Raw genomic sequence first — 23,952 nt, 5'->3', positions numbered from 1 at the left:
GACATCCAAACGAGAATGTAAATCGGTCCATGAGTTTATTCCCCCTGCGGGAAATTCGCTAAATGATTATCATAATGCGATTATGTTAATATTGTTTATGAATAAATTTCCTAAAACATTATTAACATGCATTGGAAGAAAATATATGTTCAATAGTATAATTATTGCTGTGCTAAAAGAAATATTGAAGAAGTTAAAAGTAAATAGTCATATTATCTTAATAAAATTAAAACTTCATTACAGACAACATTGACAGTACAAGAATTTATTCTCATGTACTTAATTTTTTATGCGTATACTTTTAAATGTCTTGGCTCGGCCAAAAACAACATACAGTTTGACCATTTGTGACACACGAGTTTTGGAAGGTAACAGCAACTTTTGAAAGGGCCTGTTCTTGGGCATTGTTAATAGTAATTGTAAATGCTAATAATAATAGATACTGGATTGGAAAAATAAGTACACAGGTGAAAATTTTGTATATTAACCATGAGGAGTCGAGACGCAATTCAGGTCCCGGTAAGCAGCAGCTGGGACAATTTCGAATTATTTCGTCTGTTTGTCTTCGTACATTTTAAATTTTTTTTACATTTTTTGTACGTTTTAATTATTTTGAACTCTTAACCAAGCTCTGCAGTTTTCCTCCTAATTGACAGTTGGGAATCTCGCTGTAAATTAAGAAGAGTTTCCTCAATTCGATGTGATATTGCTAATAAGTTTTTTAGAGAGGATAAAGCACTAACCTGCCTAATATAAACAGTTGAACGCAGGATTGCCATCAAACACGTTCAATATGTTGAAGAAACTGTTCTTGGTAAGTTATATGAATATACTTTCAAATTAAGTTTTATTTGTTTGATTGCTTGGTAGTAAATGCCTTATTGAGCTTGTGCAAGCTACATGAAGTGTAATATTAAAACATTTAAAATTTATTTCATTATTGGTGTTTAGTTTTAAATGTATGTAAACGAGTAGCCAAAATAGGGGTTTCTTTAAAACCCTTCAAATTAAAATAGCAAATTGTATATATTTAGGCTTAATATTTATCAAGAATGTATAATTTTTCCATCATGTTTAGAGAACCTTAAACAAATATTTGTTTAAAAAAAATCAATTGAACTTTACGTAATCTTAATTAACTGGCATTAAAACATTGTCCAACTTTTGTGTATCCGAATTCATATTACCTCTACAACAGACTAAACATAAGTTTGTCTTTGTTTTACCTGTGGTTCGATGTGTTAGGTTTCCTTGAGTGTCCAAACCTTGTTCTCCAACAATATGAATACAGATTCCCATTACACAGTTTATAGGGAATAGGTCATTGCCATATATACTACAATATGTAGTATATAGTAGTTACAATAGAATCAACAATGGCAAATAATCTAGGTCAGCTGGGTCTGTTTTTGAGCTATCAAAAAGCTACTAACTTCTCTTAGGACCACACCGGCAACCTTTTAATTACCAGAAGAGCACTATAACCACTCAGTTATTAATGGAAGGATTGTTATACATTTTTAAGATTGTTTTTCAATAAATGCATGTAGTGTACGACTACTTATGTCAGTCAAAGATAATACTTATACTTCTTCACTGCAGGTCTGTCTGCTGTTCGTGGCTCTGGTAGCCTCTATACAAGCAACTCCGGAGCCTGAACCACAACGTGGAGGTGGTGGTGGGGGCTACGGAGGTGGAGGCTATGGAGGTGGACACCACGGTGGTGGAGGACACCATGGTGGTGGTGGAGGTTGCCATGGACGTCATTGTGGATAGGCTAGGAAAACTCCCTGACTTGATATTACTGTAATGTAAACAAATAAAGTTTTACTAATCTGTGTTGCTCGATGTGGCTTTGCTTTGTACTTTTGACCAAGTTTCTCTATAATTACAGCTTAAGAAATTTTAATTTCATGGAAAACTAATTTAATCACCTATGTTTTGAAACAAAATTGGATAACGACACGAAGAAAATTTTACCCTTTAATAAGGAAATTGTGTTTATTATCTTTGTTCTGGTTCAATCAGCTGCAAGAACAAGGTTATTGGCGCATATATATATATATATATATATTTATTTATTTATTTATTTATTTATTTATTTATTTATTTATTGACATATTTATATAAATACATAAATATATATTTAAATATTTCTTTATATATGTGTCCGGTAAAATTGGGTTGACCCACTTTTGACCCTTAAACATTAAATGTATTTCTACATTGTTTTGTAGAGTTAAAAAACAAATAATTTCTAATATTGAAGCGTTGTCATGCACTTATATTGTTGAGGAGAAAATTTGTTTTAATCTGTAAATTCAAAATTCCCTTTTTATTCTTATGGAGATTTAGTAAAGTGTAGTTAATAAAGTTTAGTCGTTTGCTTGTTTACAAATATATTTTGTTTAAATTTAGAACATTTTATTGTTTATACTATGCTATTAACATTTAACTATAAAACAAATTATTAGATACCTTCTTTTTAGCAGCAAAACTAGGTACTCGTTAAACTTATGTTATTTAAATACGGAATAAATATGACATAAGGAGATATTTTAGTGTAATTTCAATAAGACAAATGGAAATTCACTTAGTCAGCAGGTTTGCTGCAGTGTGGGTATTTTAAAATTAGAAGCTGTTAAGGTGTGCACTTTCTTTGAACTTGTCTTCTTTGATTGCAGTGTGTGTGTTATGGATATGTCTCCTTTGTCAAGAGATGTCTTCGTTTATTATCTAAATAATTAAACAAATATGCAATGGTTTGAATTGAGCTGTGTTTATTAGTGGCCGTGTTGTATTACTTACTGTGGAATGTTAATTTTAGAAGAACACAGCCGTTTTTAGTTAGAATAATCTATTTGATCGGGTTATAACCTAAATAACCATTCCAGGTTATATGGCGATTCGATAGATTACAAGCTAATCAATAAGGACACATACAACTTGATACATTTTTTGATGAGATCTTGGTGTTTAAATTGCGCATTTAGGGATATAATACGTATACAGGAAATTCGCTTGGTTTGTCGAACAAATATTTTGAGCTTAAATAACCGTTTAGTTGGAGGTGGAAGTTATATTTTATATCATCACCAGCTATTATACTTTACTATACACATACTTTATTATCCTCACTGTAGCAGCAAACCTAGGTACTTGTTAAACCTAATGTTATAAGTATATTTCAGCGAAAATCTAAACAGAAAACTGGAAGTTTGCTTAGTTTACAGGTTTGCTACTACAGGGTTATTTTAATTTTAGGTAGTGATGGCTACAGGTGAATTAAGGGTACTGTTGTTAACTCGTTTCACAAAATCTTTGAATTGGTTATAATTTATTTAGTTTAGTCGTCAACTTGTAAAGGATTTTTTTCATGATAATCACATTTTATATGACATTTTACACATTTTCCTCCGAGTGTCACTATCCGTCACTTACCAAATACCAATAATGTAACAACAGAACGAGTCGTCTAAATTCGAATGCCGGTCTGTTTGGAGAAATTTTCTTCTTACAAACTTTTACTTCTATCTTTACGTTGATTTAGTTACTACTGACCATTGGGAAATTTGCTGTAAATATTAGGAAAGGTTTCCTTATTTTGTTATGTTATTGCTAATAGGGTTTTAGAGGAGAAAACACCAACAATAGCCTAATATAAGCAGTTGAACGCAGGGTTGTCGTCAAACACGGTCAATATGTTGAGGAAACTGTTCTTGGTAAGTTTTATAAATATACTTTCAAATTAAGTTTTATTTGTTTGATTATTTGGTAGTAAATGCCTAGTTGAGTTTATGCAAGTTATATGAAGTGTATATTAAAACAATGTAAATATATTTCGATTATGGTTTATAATTTCACAATTTATGGATACTTTTCCAAAAATCAAAGACAATAATAAAGTACCCCAACAATCGTGTTATTTTACTGACTAGCAACATAGCCTGTTGTTGTTAAATACAATGGTCTCTAGAAAATTAAACACCACTTTACTTACTTATATTAATGGTACAGATAAAGCACATAACTTAAGAAACAGACTTTAAATACAATAAATTCTGCACAACAACAAGTAAACAATAAAAGTCAATGCAGAAACATTCACATGTTTCATATTATTGAAATATGCATACCGAAAAAAGCCATAAACCTTTAGGAAAATTCAACTTTTATTATTATCTGCAAATCCTAATTGATGAAGATTTCCATTGCCCTTTAAATAATAAAGTCGGACCAAAAAAACTGTGAAGGTAATTTTACATAGTAAAACCATCTCCTATTCAGTACTTTCTAAAAACTATAAATATGTTAAAAGCTTTTAAATAAACAGGAAATTGGCCAAAGTGGGAAGGTGGTATTCTAAAATAGAATAAGATTTCCCGCAAATTAATACTACGTGTTTCTTAAAAAAAGTCAATAAAGGCAGCCTAAAGTTGCAACCAAATAAAAAACATGAAAACTTCCGTTTTCAATGTATTTCTTATGGGAAACAAACTTTTTTCACCATAAATCAAAACAAAAACAGTTTCATATTTATTTGCAAATCTAAGCAAATTATGCTTTCAAACGACCCGTTAATTTATCAAATCGGTTCACTAGAACTGAAGATTAAGTTGTTCAAAGATTTTTAAAGCTGAATTATTATATAAGAAATGTGCATTTCAACACTAAGGTCATGGTTACAGTATAGTTAAACTCCACATTAATATATAATTCTTGTGAAAGCGTTACCAAACGTAGTTTTTCTTTAAAACGCTTACAATTTTAAAACTTAATTTTATACAGGACCTAGTCATTTGTGTCAGATGTGTTTATTTCTATCAATAAATCTTTCGTGATTAGGAATACAAACTAAAATTTACACAATACATTTCATTGGACATGACCTGATCTAAAGTTACTTGAATTTAACCTAAATTCTAACTTTTGTGTTTAGTAATTCATATGAGTACGGGCTAAAAATAGGGAAAGCAATTTGTATTTTATTTAGTTTTATATGTTAGGTTTTTTCTTGAGTCTTTATCCATTTTCACCAAAACTATGAATAATGATTCCCATAAAATATTGGAAATAAATAGCCAAAGCCTGGGTTTTACTTTTCAAGTTTCAGACAAGACTCAGTAGAATTACATTTCACAGTGCAATTGAACTCGAATATTTTTATAAAGATTATGTCTAGCAAATAAATAAGGCTAGAAAACATTTTAATTAACAATTTGGGGAGTAAATATCTAAATATCCCTCCCTAAACAACCCTACAGACTTGTATAACCATTTTGAGTTTATTTTCAGTTCATTATGTTGTCAAACTATGGAAACTAAAACTTTAAAGTCAGCATCCAACTTTTAAGATATTTGCGAGTGAAAATGGCCCTTTCAAGTAAAAACAAGGGAAAAACTTTCGTTATTTTTCTTGCTCCGTAGTAAAATGGATCTATCGTGTCAGTTGCTTTACTCCTTGTTTTTATGTAGTTTCAAAGGCATTGGCTTAGTTGTTGCATCTTTCTTTACAGTTTCTGTGTATTACCCAGAGGTTATCTTTAATTGAAAAGTGTTTTCGTTTTCTAACTTAGATTATGTAAGCCTACATAAAATGTAATTTAGATTATGTTTGCTTTTCCTCATGATTATGTTACTTGCTTACCGGTTATTAACTAACGTACCGAATCCGCGGTTTTGGTTGGATTAGAAACGCCAACGGTGGAATCAGCTGATTTATCGGGCGGGAATTGACAATTCCCGCTCTAGAGCGGCTACGACCTATTTTGCGTACTGTTTACATGTACGGTAATGTGGTCATTTCTATGCAGGGATAGGGAAAAATTGTTCATCACACGGGGAAAATAAACTTTACGCCCTAGAGGTGTAATATAATATTTTTTAGTTTTTTACGAATTTATGTAAGGTAGACTAATTAATTGTTATCAGGGAAGTAATGCTCATACTCCTCTTCACTGCAGGTCTGTCTACTGTTCGTGGCTCTCATAGCCTCTATACAAGCAGCTCCGGAGCCTGTACCACAACGTGGAGGTGGAGGTGGTGGACACCATGGTGGTGGAGGACACCACGGCGGTGGAGGACACCATGGTGGTGGTGGCGGATGCCATGGAGGTCAATGCGGATAGACTAGATAAATCACCTGACTTGACCCTCCTGTAATGTAAACAAATAAAGTTTTAATAATCTGTGTTGCGTGATATAGCTTTGCTTGTGTTTTTACCAAATTTACCTATAGTTAAGAAAGTTTTAATTGTATTTAAAACTAGTTCCTACACTAGTATTTCACAATATAATTGGATAAAGGAACTGAAGAGAATGTGACTGTTTGAAATAGATATTTGTGTAACTAATGTGCAAAGTGGAACTTTGCTGCATATGAGAGAAATGTTTACGCACGATCCACAGGCGAGTGTGGAAAGTTTCTCGAGTGCAGCAAAGACACTTTGCACTCGCGTTATGCATTATATTTTTCCTACAGTTACTATAAATCATATTAATAATTAGTCTTTTAAACCCTATACAACACGTATTAGGTTAGGTAAAATCCAAGCGTTAAACGAAATGGGAATCGCTGTACCAGCTGATCGTAGTCGTAATATCTTTAAGCGTTGCCAGCTCATTTTTATGCGTACACGTATTACGTGTCTGATTAAAGCACACTGTATGTGTTGTTTGGATGAAATACTGGATTGTGGCAAAAGAAATTAATAATGCAAAAGAAATTAGTGTGGCAAAAGAAAATTAGTGTGGCAAAAGTAAGTAAATACAGCAATTACCTACTTTTCGAGCTATATCAGTGCAAGGAAGCCACTTTGTGAGGTGACTGTAAGAAAATTGAATTTATCTTTGTGTAGCTCAATCACCTGTGAGGATAATGTGATTGGTATGGTTATACTATAGATAAAGCATACTCCCAGATTTCTCATCCTTATGAAACAGCTGAAGCCAGTTTTATTGTTAGTTCTGTCCGGTTCACTGTAGAGGTCGTGTTTTACAATTTGTCTCTTGTAATTTCAATTTAAAACCTCTCTTAACCATATAAAACTATCTAATCATAAAAAAAATCGTCTCCTACTTATAAAATCAAACAATAAAGCAATCATGAAATTAATCCTAAAATAAAAGAATCAACATTTCGTCAACACTTGCTGTCAGTGTCACCGCACATGAACTAGACACGGAAAACAAGCTTCAAAATTTAAAATGGGATGATATGTCTACTTGTGTTGGTCTATGGTTATACATAGTATTTTTCCTAAAGGTACTATAAAGCATAAATAATAGGAAACCGTATGTATATACAGGTTAACATTTACTATGCAGTTTCACAAATGTTAAAACCTCAATGAAATTTTCTCACAAACAAATCAAAACCTAAATTAAATTGTTTTACATATTATCAAATACAAATCTGAATGAAATTTCACCATTATAATGAAACGGAAACTGAATATAATTGTTGGTTTTTAATGTTTAAGTTAACGCAACAGGTTTATAGGTTTTAATTTGTTGTGTCAATAAACAAATAGAATGGGTTACATCTTTACACTGCAAAAGCTGATCAATTTAGCAGTGTTTCCAAATTGTTTTCAAGTACACCCGTACTACTTAAGCACAACATTTTGTGTTATATGGTTAAAATACTGGAGTGCGGCAAAGTATTATGAGTGCGGAAAAGTAAGTAAACGCAGGAATTAGCTACTTTGCAATATAATAAGTGCAAAAAGCAATTATAATCAGTGCAAAAAGCCCGCTTTTTCGAGTAGGGAAAATATTTTGCGAGCTTCACTCATATTTTTGTGTGGTGTATGGCTAACTGTGACTCGTCAGGTATGAAGATAAATACACTTGCATTCACACAACAATACAAAATCGTCCAAGATATCAAGACTGATGATTCCTGCTAACTGAATTACGTTCCGATTCTTTAGGGTTAAAAATGCTCATTTTTTACTTGTGTTATTTTCATCTTGTACGAGGCTGTGCTAGCGTTTACAGCGACAGCAGCGCTATTAAAAAATAATGAGACTGATTTATCAAATATAAATTGTTGCCCTTGTCGCTCTCAACACCAAGCCACGTTGGACCATGGACACAACAATCTGCAACGCGATTCCAGCGTTCCACTGGCGTCGATGCTGTCGCTTACGTAGGGCCGGGCCTTAGGGTTACTATACTGTATATATGTCTGTACCATGTACTATGTACGATGTACTATGTATGTAATGGGAGTTCGGACCAAATGAGACCAATACGGTTCCAAGCTGTCTAAGACTAAGATTGAGTGGGTTGGCTGGTTTTAAAATATAGATAACCGTTGTATCAGGGTCTGGGTATGTTGAGATTTTGATTGAGGGTGTTCCTGTTTGGCTTTTTTATAATCGTCTGAGATTTTCATTTCTCGCTGATTTTGTATTTTCTGTTTTAGTAAAGTAGTACAGGGTCTGGTAAGTTTACCTAATAGTTAACTATTTTCGCATCCGTGAGAGTTTTGAAACCACAAAAAAGTTTGGGTTCTTTTTTGGATTTTGTTTTTAGTTCTTTTTTAACGTTTTGTTCCATTCAACTACCCTTGATAGAAATTGTTAGCATTTCTTGTGAATCGTCCATGGTGATCTTTACTCCTGTTGACAAGTTAACAACATAAAAGTGTAATGTAAAACAAAATCTTAAGAAAAATTGATAAATATTTACAATATTTATTTTTGGCGAATTTTCCATTATATGGAATAAGCTATTACCGTAGGTCTCATAGTAAGACATGTTCCCGGGACAGATTTACTTTTTCATTTTGAGATCCCCTGAGGCATTCGTACAAATTCATGTATATATGAGTGTGTCCATTAGCGTGATATCATAGAAAAAAATAATTAAATAAAGACTGCCACCCGTGCAATTATTTCCATGGTTACCTTAGTTTCTGGCGCACACCGCTGGGAGCGTCGTGTAGTTACGTAGCTCGTAGGCCTTAACTATATGGCGCTCCCAGCTGTGTGCGCCAGAACCTATGGTAACCGCAGCACAGCTGACGGTCTATATTTAATTCTTGTTGTCGATGGTGATATTGAGCAAACATATGATTTTGATTTAATTTGGTACAAACGTGTAAGCCTACGTTTGTTAGAACGATCTCGTAAACCAACGTGATCGGACTATAGAAACAGAGTTATATTGGGTAACGATTTTCACCCCAATTTGGACACTAAAAACATAAAAACTTTGCATTTTATTTCTAAACCATTTTTTAGAGCTGAAAAACAAATATTGATTTTATTTCAGCAATATTGTATGTCTGGTGGTTACGGTGAAATTTCCAAGAAAGTGTAAAATAAAATTCCCATGTTACTCATATGGGTAAAAAGAAAACGGTCGTAGTTTGCTTATGTATGGATATAATTTGATTGAATTTGGCAAATTTCTTTATTTAATACTAAGCTATTGACATTTTAAAAAACCCCACCTATTTACCTTCCCTGAAGCAGCAAACTTAAGCACTCTTAAAATTAATTTTATTTCAATAGGAAATAAATCTGACAGTTTTAAGGGAATATTTTTGTTAAAATCCAGCCAGGTATATGGAAATTTGCTTAGTCTGCAGGTTTGCTGCAGCAAGGGTATTAACTCTTATAAACTCTTTGCATAAGCTCTGTAAGTTTCCTCCTAATTGACCGTTGGGAATTTTGCTGTAAATATTAAGTAAAGTTTCCTTATTTTGTTATGGTATTCCTAATAGGGTTTTAGAGGAGAAAACACCAACAATAGCCTAATATAAGCAGTAGAACGCAGGATTGTCATCAAACACGGTCAATATGTTGAGGAAACTGTTCTTGGTAAGTTATATAAATATACTTTCAAATTAAGTTTTTATTTGTTTGATTACTGTGTTAGTGTAACAAATGCCTTATTGAGTTTGTGCAAGTTATTTGAAGTGTATATTAAAACATTGTAAATATATTTCGATATTGATTTGTAGGTTCTGTTCTCTACAAATCAATGTAGGAAAACTTGTTTCAATAATTAAAGAAATAATAAATAACATAGTACCCTAAATCATTGGATTTTACTAATGCACATTTCGACAATAAGGTCACACACACAAGCGACCTGTGTTTTATTTAGGAATACCTTAAACATAATTTTGTACAAATAATTTAATTTGACTTGACCTAATCTAAATTATTTAAAGTTTGTGGTTTTTTTGTGAATTCATATGATTTCTAAATCAGACTAAAAATAGGGACAGAATTATGTATTTTTTTCTTTAGTTTTATGTGTAAGGTATTCTTACCTTGTTCTTTAAAACTATGAATAATAATTCGATAGGTTACATACTGAAAATAGCTAAAGCATGAGTCATACTTTCATAAAATGTTAGACAAGTCTCATAGTAAAAATACATTCCACAATGTAATTGAACTTTTGAGACTTCCAGCAATATTCATAACGATTATGGCTAGCAAATAAATAAGGCAATTACATATTTAAGGAAAACTGTTTCCTGTTTAAATTATATTTATCTAAAAATGCTAAGATAATAATGTTTTAATTTCTTGCTTAATGGTTCAAGAATGTGGGTTTAGGAATCATCAGCTAGAAAATATTTTATTAAACTATTTGGGGAGTAAATTATCTAAATATCCCTCTCTAAACAAACCTACAGGCTTGAGTTAACATTTTGAGTGTATATTCATTTAATTATGTTGTAAAACTATGAAACTAAAAATGTTATGTCAGCATCTAACTGTTAAGTTAAGATATTTGCGCATGAAAATCACCCACTCAAGTAAAAACCGAAAATCTGTCATTATTTTTCTTGCTCCGTAGTAAAATGTATTTATCGTAACAGTTGATTTATATAGTTATTTGTGTAACTAGTGGTGAAAGTGGCACTTTGCTGCACACGAGAGCAATGTTTACTCGCCTGCGGCTCGTGCGGAATGATCTCGAGTGCAGCAAAGGCCTTTTTCACTCGTGTTACACATTATATTTTTCCTACAGTCACTATAAAGCATATAAATAATTAGTCTTTCAAACACTATACAACACGTTTTTAGGTTCAGCTGGCAACACAAATGGTGGCCTAGAGAAAGTAGTACCCGCGGTCCGTATCACTCCGCTATTTTTCCTCGGCAAGAAATGTGCTCCGCGTTTTGAGAATATAGTTCCGTATGTTTTTGTAATTTGAAGTGGTTTCCGCGCCTAAAAAATTGCTTTAAAGGTATTTTCTTGTTTATTAAGATTGTAGGAATGTTTTAAAAACGTTTAAAAGAAAACCCCAGAAAGTTCAGAAATACCGAAACTATAAACACGAAATGACAGGTAAATCGTAGTTATAATAGTCAATCAGCTGTTCATAGTATTATTATCTTTAAGTGTTGCCAACCTATTTCCAAGCGTACACGGATTACGTGCATAATAGAACCACGCTATTTTGTGTTGTTTCGTTGGAATCCTGATGTGCGGCAAAGTATAAACCGTACGGCAAAGTATAAACCGTACGGCAAAGTATAAACCGTACGGCAAAGTATAAACCGTACGGCAAAGTATAAATATGCAGCAATTAGCAGCTTTCTATACTATAAACAGTACAAGGAAGCCAACTTTGTCGGGTGACTGTAGGAAAAGTTAGATTTTTGTTAGTTTTACTATGGAGTTTCAAGCAATCAACATTGGCTTGGTCTTTTCATGGTTCTTTGCAGTTTTTTTTTCTTAACCAGAGGTTAATTTACATGAATACAGTAGTTATTTGTGTAACTAGTTTTTGGAGTAGCACTTTGCGCTAGTGTTAAACGTTATATTTTCCCCAGAGTTACTACTATATATACTAATGCAAATTAGCATTGGAATTAATAAATCTTTTAAGCACTAAACAAAACGTTTTAGGTTAGGTTAAATCCAGGCGTTAAATCAAAGATTACACATGCTACGCAAAATTTTGCATAGCATAAGTTATTGTGTAATCTTCGGTAGTCGTAGTATCTTTAACTTATTTTCAAGCGTACACGCATTACGTGCCTAATAAAAGCACACTGTTTTGTATTGGTTGGTTGGAGTACTGGAGAGCGGTAAAAAATGAGTACGTAAAAGTAAGTAAATGCAGCAATAAACCACTTTGCGTGCTATAATCAGTACAAGAAAGTCCGCTTTGTAAGATAACTGTAGGAAAAGGTATTTTCGATTTCTATCTTTGTTTGTTAAATAATGTTGCAATATGGTGACAAATATTGTTCATCACACGGACAAAAGTGTCTTTCGACCCTCGCTCATTTTCTGATCTCGGCTTCACCTCCTTCATGAACTTGAGCTTGGGTTGAAAAGAGTCACTTTACGCCCTAGTGATATAGTTTACTATTTCTGTTAGTTTTTTAATGAATGCATGTAGTGTAGACTATTTCTATCAGTCAAAGATAATACTCATACTCCTCTTCACTGCAGGTCTGTCTGCTGTTCGTAGCTCTCGTAGCATCTATACAAGCCGCTCCGGAGCCTGAACCACAACGTGGAGGTGGTGGTGGGGGCTACGGTGGAGGTGGACACCACGGTGGTGGAGGACACCATGGTGGTGGAGGACACCATGGTGGTGGTGGAGGATGCCATGGACAACAATGTGGATAGGCTACGAAAACCCCTGACTTGACATTACTTTAATGATTAATAAATGTTTGACTGATCTGTGTTACTCGATATGGCTTAGCTTGTATTTTATACCAAGTGTTCCTATAGTTACAGCCTAAAAAAGTTTTAATTGCATTAACTAGTTGCTACACTCGTATTTCATAACAAAATTGGATAACGGCGCAGAGAATGTGACTCTAGCTGAAAAGTTAACTGTGTTAATTATCTTTGGCCTAGCTCATTCAGGAGGATATTTTCAAACTGGTAAATATTTTGCGAGTTTCACTCATATACCTGTGTGACTCGTCAAGTATGAAGACTAACGCACTTGCATTCACACAACAACATAAACTCGTCTAAGGTTATCATGGCCGAAGTTTCGCTGGACCTGAACTACGACCCGATTCCTCAGGGTTAAAAAACTCATTTTTGACCTGTGCACGTCTGGAATTTCAAATGTTATGAGAGGTTGGCAGAAATCAGCACACTTTTCCACTGGCCGTGGTTCAGTTCGACTTCTTTAAAACTATTGATACACTAAATACAACTATAATTTGGAAAGAAAATCTTTAGCTAAGTGCGTGGCCAATGGCCCTTACGAACAAACGTGAATTCACAATTTAAACAATTTGCATACTAGTTACAAAGTGAAATAATCAAACTTCTATTACATTTGTTATAAACGCAACAAACATTGTCGTGTAAATCATTTTCAAGGTTACAGTAAATGTATAATCAATCCTTATGGCTGTTTTGAGGAAGCGTTCAAGGCATTTAGAGCCAATTAATTGTAAACAAAGCACGGAGTGGTCAACGATGAAAGTTCAAGGTCAGTTTCAGGTTTAGACAGCGATGACGCAAGAGTGAATCACAAAGCTAAGTGGTTCCATGACGACCTGCTCGAGGCTGGTGGGATGTTATACAACCAGGTAGAACACTGTATGTTATTTGGTGTTATAAACATTTGTGACAGGCTAAAGAGGACAAGGGACAAGATCCTAGAACAGCACCATTCCGGTGTGGCTTCGGCTCTCTGGACTAAAACTTCACGAAACTAACTAACATTTGTGTTCAGTAGTGGACAACTTTCCTTCGGTTATCCAACATTCCATGTAGTATCTATGGACATAATAAATGTGGTTGATTCAAAATGGGAAAACTAGCGTTATGGCTCAAATAGGTTTGACGATGAAGAAAGATACAGTTTTAATATGTTTACATTGGGTTTTCTTATTTTCCAGTTTACAATATTTCTGCTTATGGGACCTTGCAGCGAATAATCTATGCGAGGTACATAGAATGAAATTAAATGAATTGTTGTTTCTTTAAACAGATTTTGTTACATTGTAATTTAATTTTTTTAATTTTTTAATTTTGTTGTTGTTAATTTTGCATTTAACATTTACGTTAACGGAAAATTTATTGGTTTATTAACACTTTTAAAATAAACACCTTTGTTAAGAAGACCAAGCGTCTGAACGCCTCTAATATTATGTAACAAATTGGTAAACATATACAGGGTGTCTCGGAACTCTCTACCAATATTTTAGGGCATTGCTCTTGGGTAAAAAACATAACTTAATATCATATTTAAACTGTCCGGAAGTCCTTAGTTACTCACACAGCCGCCATTTTGTTTTTTTCAGTTATTAATTTTTTTCTAGAGAATGGTTAAACATACGAAATTGAAACTTTGCAAAAACATTTATGACAACTAGACAAAGCTACCAAAAAATTATCACGATATTTCAAATTCATAAAACAAAATGGCGGCAATTTAAAATTTTTGTAAAATCAATGGTTTTTGAGTAATTTAAGAAAGAAAATTTTATATGGCTGCCATTTTGTTTTATGAATTTGAAAAATCTTCATAATTTTTTTGTAGCGTTGTCTAGTTGTCATAAATGTTTGTGCAAAGTTTCCATTTCGTATGTTCAACCATTCTTTAGAAAAAAATTAATAACTGAAAAAAAAACAAAATGGCGGCTGTGTGAGTAACTAAGGACTTCCGGACAATTTAAAAATGTGATATTTAGGTACGTTTCTTACCCAGGATCAATGCCCTAAAATATTGGTAGAGAGTTCCGGGACACCCTGTATATATATATATGACTGCGTTCTTAGATTCGTCGAAAGGATAACTCAAAATTAAAATAACAAAAAAGTTTGTATAAGTGTGCGGTTTGACATTATTTTCATTTTCATTTGAGATTGGGATGCGACCTAGAGGGAAGAATGAGTTTAAAATGGAGTAAGATGCCTTGTGTAGCTTTGTTACTGACCAAGTCCAGCTGTTTCATTAGTCAAAACCTATTAAAAGCCCAATGATCAAGGACAGCTGGGTCCAGTTTCGAACCAAAAAGCTACACACTCTCAGGATCTTACATAAATGAACAAATTGTAAAAAAAAAAAACATTATAAAACTTTACACAACTTCGTAAAATTACTTTAAATTAAAATTGTTCAGCATATATTATTCGGCTACTGATACGAGGCGCGCCTAATTGGTTTAACAGTGAAAACAATCCTGACGTAAACACTCAATTTTCTTATGTCAGGAAATCAACATGTTTTTTAAGTCTGACCTTGCACCGACCAATGTAAACAATTCCAATTTTGAACAACACGAGTGAGTTCGAGGAAGATTTCTGGCTGTGCAGGTCTATGGCTTCAGGCAGCAAAACAAAAAGTTGCTAGGGATAATAACAAAGGAGTCTGCTTCGGTCAGGTCTAAACGTTGGTCTGGTCCTTGAGTCAAGCTGAGATGGTTAGAGGAAGATATTTGATGCGGGTGTTATTATGTTTGAAAATATCTAGGATTGTACACAAAACTTAATTAGCAAGACAGTTCTGCAGCAAACCACCAAAGTCAAGTTAATTGTTTTAAGAAATGTGAAAAAGGTGGGAAATACTCATTTAAATTTTACACTTATTTTAATTGGCCACCTTTTCACGATTCTAGTTTGAAAATAAATTGCTGCTATCTTCAGGCTGCTCAGAGTAATAAAACTTTAGTTTTCGTCTCAATTTCACAAAAATGGCTGTTTTTATGCATTGCAAGGCGAAAGTAGTTCTTTTTCTTCATGTGACAAAATTATGAGCTGGATTTGAGCATATCAGCTGTTCATCTCTATGGATATAAAATTGTGTCTGCTGATTTTGTCGAAGAAAATAATCCCAACTAATAAATATCCCACTATATCAAAAAACCTAACCGTTTCAAAGATAATAATGGTTAAAGTTTTGAAATTTCTGCATGAGAAAGAGTTTCGATAAAGGCCTTAGCAAGCATGCCAGCTGTTTTATTCGAAAACCATTCAAAATTTCACAACTTAAACCATTATTATTTTTGAAACGGTTAGGTTTATGAAAAGATTTACAAGAATAAAATCGTCTTAAAATTACATTTTCTACCAGAATACATCATGAAATACAGAGTGTTCCATAAGAAAAATCAAAGTTGGAGGCCATTTTTCCAATGAAAAATGGCGGCTAAAATAATTTTTTTGACTTGACTATAATTTTTTAAATAAAAAATCCAAGGCACTTACCATTTAACTTTTTTTATATCTCTTATGGTTTTCGAATAAAACGGCTGGCACACTTATATCAATCACCCTGTATACTTAATACAAGAAAGGAGTTTTTTATGTATAAACAATTTTTACAGGAAAACACAGAATGTCTTTGTGACAAACGCTGGTCAGTACATAAGTAGTAAAAAGAGACAACAAGATTTCTAGAATAAGAAATAATAACAAAGATAACCTCAAGATAAATGATAATGATTCACGATTCGCTTAAAATAACATTCTGAACAAAATGGCAATACAATAGATTATAGCAACGATAACAGGAGAACTAGAATGATAGTAACACAATAAATACCATGCAGCATGAGTAAAACAGGAAAAAAAATATTGATAAAAACAGATACAATCCAGATTTTTTACGGGGAAGTTCAAGATTTATGTTTCATTCCACAGGGGTTTTTTTCTGTAACATCCCTTTTCAGCTGGCCTACTCACTGTAACCGATTTTCACAATTTAAGTGTCATTAAAGCTTGTGATCCAGCGTTTCTGTGAATGGTAACGAAATATGTAATTTCCTTAAGGACTTCACCCATGGTGGAAGTAAAATACATAGGTGTGCTATTCCTGTCATATGCTGATGTCACCCAGATTGCAAACAAAAGATCACCTGATTGTATTGCCATATAAGTATACGGTATTTGTTTTGATTTGATTGTTATTATTTTTATTATTTTTTCTAAATGTTGAAATGGTGTTTGCAATGTGGGTATTTGCAATCTCCATAAACGTTGCAATAGTGATGGCCTAATCATAAATCTCTACATCCGATGTATAAGGCAGTTTTTATTTGCTCGAAAGTGAAATTAAAACTGTAAACGTAATTGCATGGTTTCATTTGAAATTAAGTAGAAGCACACAGAACGAAGAAACTCATAAAATATATAAAGTATTAATCTCATGTTTTTGGAGCAACTTTTTGAAAAAGATCTAGCCTACAAACTAAAAATATTTAAAAATTGTAGAGATTAAAAAACAAGTATTTTAGTACATTGAAGTTTTTTTGTACGCCTAATTCTTTCGTAGAAAATTCCCAATAACTGTAAATTTAAAATGTCTATGTTATTCTTTTGGAAAATAAATAAAAATTAATGTTTCTTAAATGGAAAATTATTCTGAGAATTTTAAGGAAATATGTTTATCAAAAATCCAACCGGGTAAATGGAAATTTGCTTAGACTGTAGGTTTGCTGCTGTGGGGGTATTTTGATTGTATCATTTAGTTATATTGAACATTTAACTACAAGTTATGATGTCTTCTTAGTTTCCCTTTTATATTTCTTTGTCACCCGAAATGAGTCCCTTAGCACAAAATATAGGCTTAATAATTCGTGTTTGCTGCAATACAGTCACAGTCCACCCCATATTGTTAGAGTAATAAAACTGTATTACTACGATGTGTTTACTCATCTTCCAGTGATTACCGTTAGAAATATCAGAATATTTGCTTCATTTTTCAAGTGATTCTTAATGGTCTTGCCATTTCTGTTTGACATAGTCACGCATAGTTGGTGATCGAACAAGAAAACTGTAGGCATTTCACATCAGCACTCATAATGTTTTATCATACTCTATCGGTTCGAGAATTTTTCTAGACCTACTACGATGGACTAAGTGAGTGGAAAGTTGATTTTCATAAATCGGTATAATTAGTCTTATTATTCTAAAATAAAAACACTTGCTGTGTAGCTATGTGGTGATAGTGCTCACCTAACAATCAAAAGTTTGCCTGTTCGATCCTGTGAAAAGCCAGTAGATTTTTGATGTTTCGAAACTGGACCCAGCTGTCCCTGATTATTGGGCTTTAAACAAAAATGATCCTGGCTAATGAAACAGCTGATCTTAGTCAGTAACAAAGCTACACAGATCATCTCACTCCATTCTACACGCATCCTTTGCTCATATTTGGGTTAAAAATCGCACCTAGGTGGCGTCTCCACTTCAATTGATAATGATATATATTGATAGAATCAATATAAAATCGATAATCATAATTTGACACATTCTGGAAATACTACTTAATGGATATTCATCTTATAGCTTAGTTTACTTATTTTAAAACATCAAAACCCGAAGAAAGATTAAGACTAGTTTTCCTCAAACCATTTCTGTTTGGAAAAACACAATTAACAATAGGGGCATTCTTTTATTGAAAACCAATTGGCAACGAAGAAAATTACACATCAGGAAACTGTGATGCCTTTAAAATTAGATCAGTCGGTAAAAAATACAACTAAACGTTTTCCTGCCATGAGCATTCCCAGAAGAACCTTGAGAAGTCGCCTGATGTCCTGAGGACACACACGTGCAGAAGAAGAACCAGTCCTGACCTAGCTCGGTCCCCCGGCCCCCTAAAACCCCCCTTGTCCCCCTTTTTGTAGGAGGAGCCCCATGAATATATAGCCCTGCATGCTTCCCTCATCAGACACAAGTTCATAATCTTGCAACATGACTTCTAAACTGGCAATTGTAAGTAGCATCTCTTAATTAAATTATGCTTTGCTAGATATATCATACAGTGTATACAAATATTTTCTTTTTGAAGCAGTATAACTAGTTATATTAATACAATGAGTATGTAAACATAACATTCAAAAGAGATTTTTGAGATGAAATACAAATTTTGTTTTTGTTGTAATCGTAATTGGGAATTTTTGTTAAGGTAAAAAGTTAACAACGATTTCGATTCAGCAATTTACCCATACTGTATTCACTATTTAATATTAAAATACAAAGTTTGTTTCTATAAAAAAAAATGTTAATTTCATGGGTCGGTAAACTAGTCTCTTCTATCATTGATTCTTCTATCCAAAAGACTCAGAATTTTATATATGTGTTTTGGTCCAAAAAATCAACAACTATAGAAAAAAAATGTTCAACTAAGTCTTCATTTTTTACTGAAGGGCACTTTAACTTTTGATAGGGACTTTTGATAGAGGTTGCAATCCCCATTAAAACGATCCCTAAAAACCCCTATTTTTTTACTTTTAAATTTGTTCCATTTGTATAAGGGTGTTTTCATTATAAAATGAAAAAGTTAATAAGTTAAGTACCAGGGGACCGAGCATTGATCTTGGTGTTAAGTTTCAACAAACAAAACATTGTACATAAAAAGTAATAGATTTGTACGGTTTTCATAATATTACAAAATACAGTCTAAAATATTTGATAACACGAATAATATAATAACAGTGTAGGCCTACTATGCTCAAATATTGGTGCTATTTGTAAAACATTTTAGTCCCAATCTTGTCATCTCAAGTCATTAAAAACCATTGTAAAATAAAACGCCAAATACTGACTCAAAAAAGAAACTTAAAATAATAAAGAATCTGCATTTGAAAACAGCACACCAACAGAATCCTATTTTAAAGCTGGGCCAGAATATGAGGCTTAATATTATAATAGTTCGTATCATACTGTATTTTATAGTTTATTGGTCTGTATTTGACATCGGGTTACCTTTGTCCAATTAAAATACGCACATAGTGGCGTCCCCATCCTAAATAGATTGATCGATACGTGCATAGCTGATTTCGTATAGTTTAGCAGGTTCAGTCATTATTTCATGCTTAAGAGCCGATGTTTTATGATTTATACAAGTGTCAAGAGATTAGTTTTCACACCAAACTATATTTTGAGATAAGTCTAAATAAAACAAATTAAATGCAAAATGTCTTTATTTAATAGGCAAAATTAGTACTTGCAAGTCCTCTCTACCACCTCTAAAACATAAATAAAACCATCCACTTTATAAATAAAATTAAATAATCTTCAGTACCATATTATAAACATGATGAAATTAAAAAATTATGAACATATAAAACATTATGAATAACATTATGAAATGATGAAATTAAATATACTCTAAACAAAGCAAAAATTATTAATTTGTAAACTTTACTTAACCAATTACAAAAATAAAATTTATTGTTTTACCTGTAAATCATTTAGATTTGCTACGTCTAATTAAGTTGTAAATCCAAGTTTTAAACGACCGCTCTACATTCTTAATTTACCTTAAAAAAAAAAACATTTTCATACGGACGATCAATCTGTATTGAAAATTTCTACAATAAATGTAATTTACAAACTCGTTATATTTAACATCTGTTGGCCAGCATTGTTTCGGCCAAACAACGCGCCCTCGCCGGCTGCGTGTTATAAAAAACTACAAACATTTTACGAAATGTTCTTGGCTTTTCCTCAAGGCTCTTAGTTCAATATAATGTTTTGCTGTAAAATAAACCAACGCTGTGGCCTTGTATTCAATGAGGAAGCTATGTTATATCGCTTTTAATACAATGTTACTGGGTATAAATTATCAGCTGACCTCAAAAGTAACAAAACTACACATATGTTTCCAGTCCTGTGTACACTCATCTTGCAACCATGGAGCTTTCAAAATGCATCCAGACTATGTTTCTGTTTTTAAAATGACAATGAATGTCCTTCAAACCTAGATAAAGTAGCTCCCAGCAGTATAGTTTCAAATCAACCATTAATGTTTGATTGTATCAGCGCTATCAGCTGATTCTTTTCTTCTCAGGGAAATGTTGAAGACTGACCACTAAGTGTTGACTTTTAGGTTCTTTTCATGGTCCTGGTGGCTGTCTGTATGACAATGGCAGCACCTGATCTAGAAACAGCTGAGTCCAGACATGGAGGTGGCGGTGGATATGGAGGTGGCCATGGTAGTCATGGAGGTGGCCATGGAAGTTATGGAGGATATGGCGGTGGTCGTGGAGCTTATGGAGGTGGTCATGGAGGTTATGGCGGTGGTCATGGAGGTTATGGCGGTGGTCATGGAGGTTATGGAGGTAGGTTGAAACCACTTCTACCTTTGTTGTGGTGTTTATATTGTTGATTGTGGCATCCTTAATAAAAGGGCCCAAGATAAAAGTGGCATCGCAGCCCCAGCTGACTGAAACAGCTGTTCATGATTAATTTGTAATTTATTTTTTACATATTCACAACAGTTTGATTAGCTTAGACAGCTTTCCGCTAATGGTTTTTGATTTTTCTCTTAAAATTCCACTGGTACGGACTCTATAAAAATTAATGGTACAGAAGTTCATTAAAAATTATAGTTGATCAGCTTGAAATTTAAAACAAACAGATTGAATTTTTATGATAGTAACATGGTATGGAAAATACAGTGCTGTGTTTATTATGATTTATCTCAAACAACAGGTTAATATAATTAAAATTATAGGTTATCACGAGGTTATTTTGAACATAAAAATGGTGAAGGCAACAACAATACCTTTACTTTGTGCTGTTTATTCCAAATCATGTTGACACGAATTCTAAAAAGGTTAAAATAATTGGTACTGCTTTTTGGTCTAACTATGTTAAAACTATGAGTGATAACCCTAATGATGTCTTAACCCTTAACCCGCAAGTTTTGTGTGACCAACATTTGTATTGATGATGAGACAAAATTAAAACACAATTTCATTCGGGGAGCAGGATCACAAGGCAGTACCAAGTATTTTTACATTTTAACAACAATAAGGTTACAAATGATAATTATAATTTCATTGACAGTTCATGGAGGTGGCAGTTACGGACATGGAGGTGGAAGCCATGGAGGATACGGTGGCAAGAAACATCATGGCTGAAAAATTCACTAGATTCAACTGCAAGTCCATAAACAATGCTTTCTTATGTACATAAAATGTGATAAATAAGTTATTAAGTTTTCTAACAAATGCCTATTTTATACCTTTTTCCTCAAAATAGTGTACCGCCAATGAAATCTACCAAGAAATTGGAATAGTTAGAGGGAAATTTACAAAAACAACAGTAAAATGATGAGATCAAAATGAGGTTACTTACTGAATACAAATCTGTTTCACAATGAAAATATATAGATTTATTACTCCAGTTATATTGAAAAAAATTGCAGAAATAATAAAGGTTATGCAACATACAAAGTGTTTGTATGGTAATAACAGACCGTCTTATTTTACTTCAATACTTTTAACAGAAATGGCGACCATACAAAGGTAGTTATTATAAGCCAAGTATGAATGGTGATGAGTTTAGGATGAGTCACCCTATAATCCTGAGAAGAGAGTTAAGTTTTGATGGTTCGAGGCTGTGCGCAGCTATCTAGTTCATTTAGGGATTTCAATAAGTTATCCTAATAAAATAAACAGCTGATTTTGGTTAATTCACAAAGCTACACAAGCAATCTTGATAAATCGGATACAATTCACGCTTTTAAATATTGGATGACCAAATTATACTAATTTCAGCCTCCATTCATATCGTGTCATATAACTAACTCATCCTTAAGCCCATTGAAATCTCTTTTTATATGTAGGCAACGTACCAACTAAAATAAAATAATCAAAATTTCTTCAGTGCTTTCTTTTGACTGACTAAACTTCATTAAATTTAGAATTGAGGATTTAACTCCATTAGCATATAGTTTTGTATTAGTGAAATAAATAAATTTTCAAAACAAGAACATTAATATATAAATATGCTAGATTTCTAGATATGCAAATTTGCTGTAAAGGTAATTGTTAACCCTCCCATACATTGTAATGAGGCTAAAAAAGACAGAACAAATTGTCAATTGATCTCCATGGAATGTTATTAACAATAAAAAGAAATTTTTATTTGTTTTAATCTCCATGTAGCCTATAGTGATGTCAATAAAATATGATTGAATAAATAATAGTGTTGTAACCTCTATTCGTGAGTTTCACAAGGGGAAATACTCCTTTTCCTAAATATCTATACACAAATACACGTGTGGTCGGGTCAAGTCACTGTGACTTGGTGATAGTGATCGAGTGTGTGTGTGTGTGTGTGTGTGTAAATATTTACTATAGTGTTTGTGATAAGAAGATGAACTCAGAAAAGACCCCTAAAGGTGGAGGAATGGAATGCATAGGGTGACACAAACCCAATCTTAACTACAAGAACACAACAACAAAGGTAAATCCAATATAATTCAACATCTTGACACTGGGATGACAACAAACTTTACAACAATAAAATATTGTTATGACCTTTGTTTAAGGGAAATCTCCTAAGGACCCCAAAAACGTACCAAGATAGAAAACACATGGCAGTCAGTGAGATTATTATATAGCTTATGTAACCAGCAGTCATCTTTGGACAAAACATTCTAGCATTTTGTAGTTTGCATAACCATCCAGGTTCAGGGTCAGACATGACCAGTGACCGGTTTTGGGCCTATGAAACCACACAGCCACTTTTAGCTGCTAGATGGACTAGATTAAACATATACTGAACAAAAGGATAGATAGAAAAAGGGAGAAAGAAGCAACTTGGTTATGTAATAACAACAAATGTTTTAATAATGTAATAACCAATCTGTGATGTTAGACAAAGTTGTATATACAGAATACTTTTTGGAGGATCCTATGGATTTTCATTTAGATTTGATGTATTGACTGATATTTTATATTGGTACTCTTCATACTCATTTGTCTAAGGAAAACAAAACATTAAAAATAAATCAAATATCCATAAATGGACTAGCTTTTGGGTTTAAGGTCTTTGCAAAGATTCACATCTTTCATAAATACCTGTAACTTCTTCGTTTGAGGTTTGTTTTTGATGATGGTGATTATACGTAATTTACAAAATTATTGTGGACTTTTTCCATTACGATTAGTAAAATACAGATTTCACGTTTTGGGATCTGGAATCTGATCCCGTCCGTGGATAAAATACCTATAAAATTACAGACATAAACAT

At 33.0% G+C, this 23,952-nt stretch overlaps 2 protein-coding genes across 3 annotated transcripts; both read left to right on the top strand.

The window, feature by feature from the left end:
* Positions 1–793: 793 nt before the first annotated feature.
* On the top strand, positions 794–12,618 carry LOC128996613 (uncharacterized). The gene is made up of 5 exons (XM_054422017.1): positions 794–814; positions 1,603–1,768; positions 3,679–3,722; positions 5,964–6,114; positions 12,458–12,618. Exons 1-5 carry the CDS (start codon positions 794–796, stop codon positions 12,616–12,618), a joined length of 543 nt encoding a protein of 180 aa, XP_054277992.1.
* Positions 12,619–18,601: 5,983 nt separating this feature from the next.
* LOC128997100 (uncharacterized) lies at positions 18,602–21,923 on the top strand. Of its 2 annotated transcripts, none has more exons than XM_054422678.1 (3): positions 18,602–18,678; positions 20,798–20,987; positions 21,760–21,923. In XM_054422678.1, the coding sequence occupies exons 1-3, from the start codon at positions 18,658–18,660 to the stop codon at positions 21,831–21,833; spliced, it is 285 nt and encodes a 94-aa protein (XP_054278653.1). In that variant the 5' UTR covers positions 18,602–18,657; the 3' UTR covers positions 21,834–21,923. The 2 variants fall into 2 exon arrangements, with proteins under 2 accessions (XP_054278653.1, XP_054278652.1); XM_054422677.1 differs by having other exon boundaries at positions 20,798–21,029.
* Positions 21,924–23,952: the final 2,029 nt, after the last annotated feature.

Source organism: Macrosteles quadrilineatus, unplaced genomic scaffold (assembly GCF_028750875.1).
Source record: "Macrosteles quadrilineatus isolate MER2022 unplaced genomic scaffold, UCM_ALF_1.0 Scaffold_6__1_contigs__length_79288215, whole genome shotgun sequence".
NCBI lineage: Eukaryota > Metazoa > Arthropoda > Insecta > Hemiptera > Cicadellidae > Macrosteles > Macrosteles quadrilineatus.
This window is presented reverse-complemented; position numbering and strand designations above follow the sequence as displayed.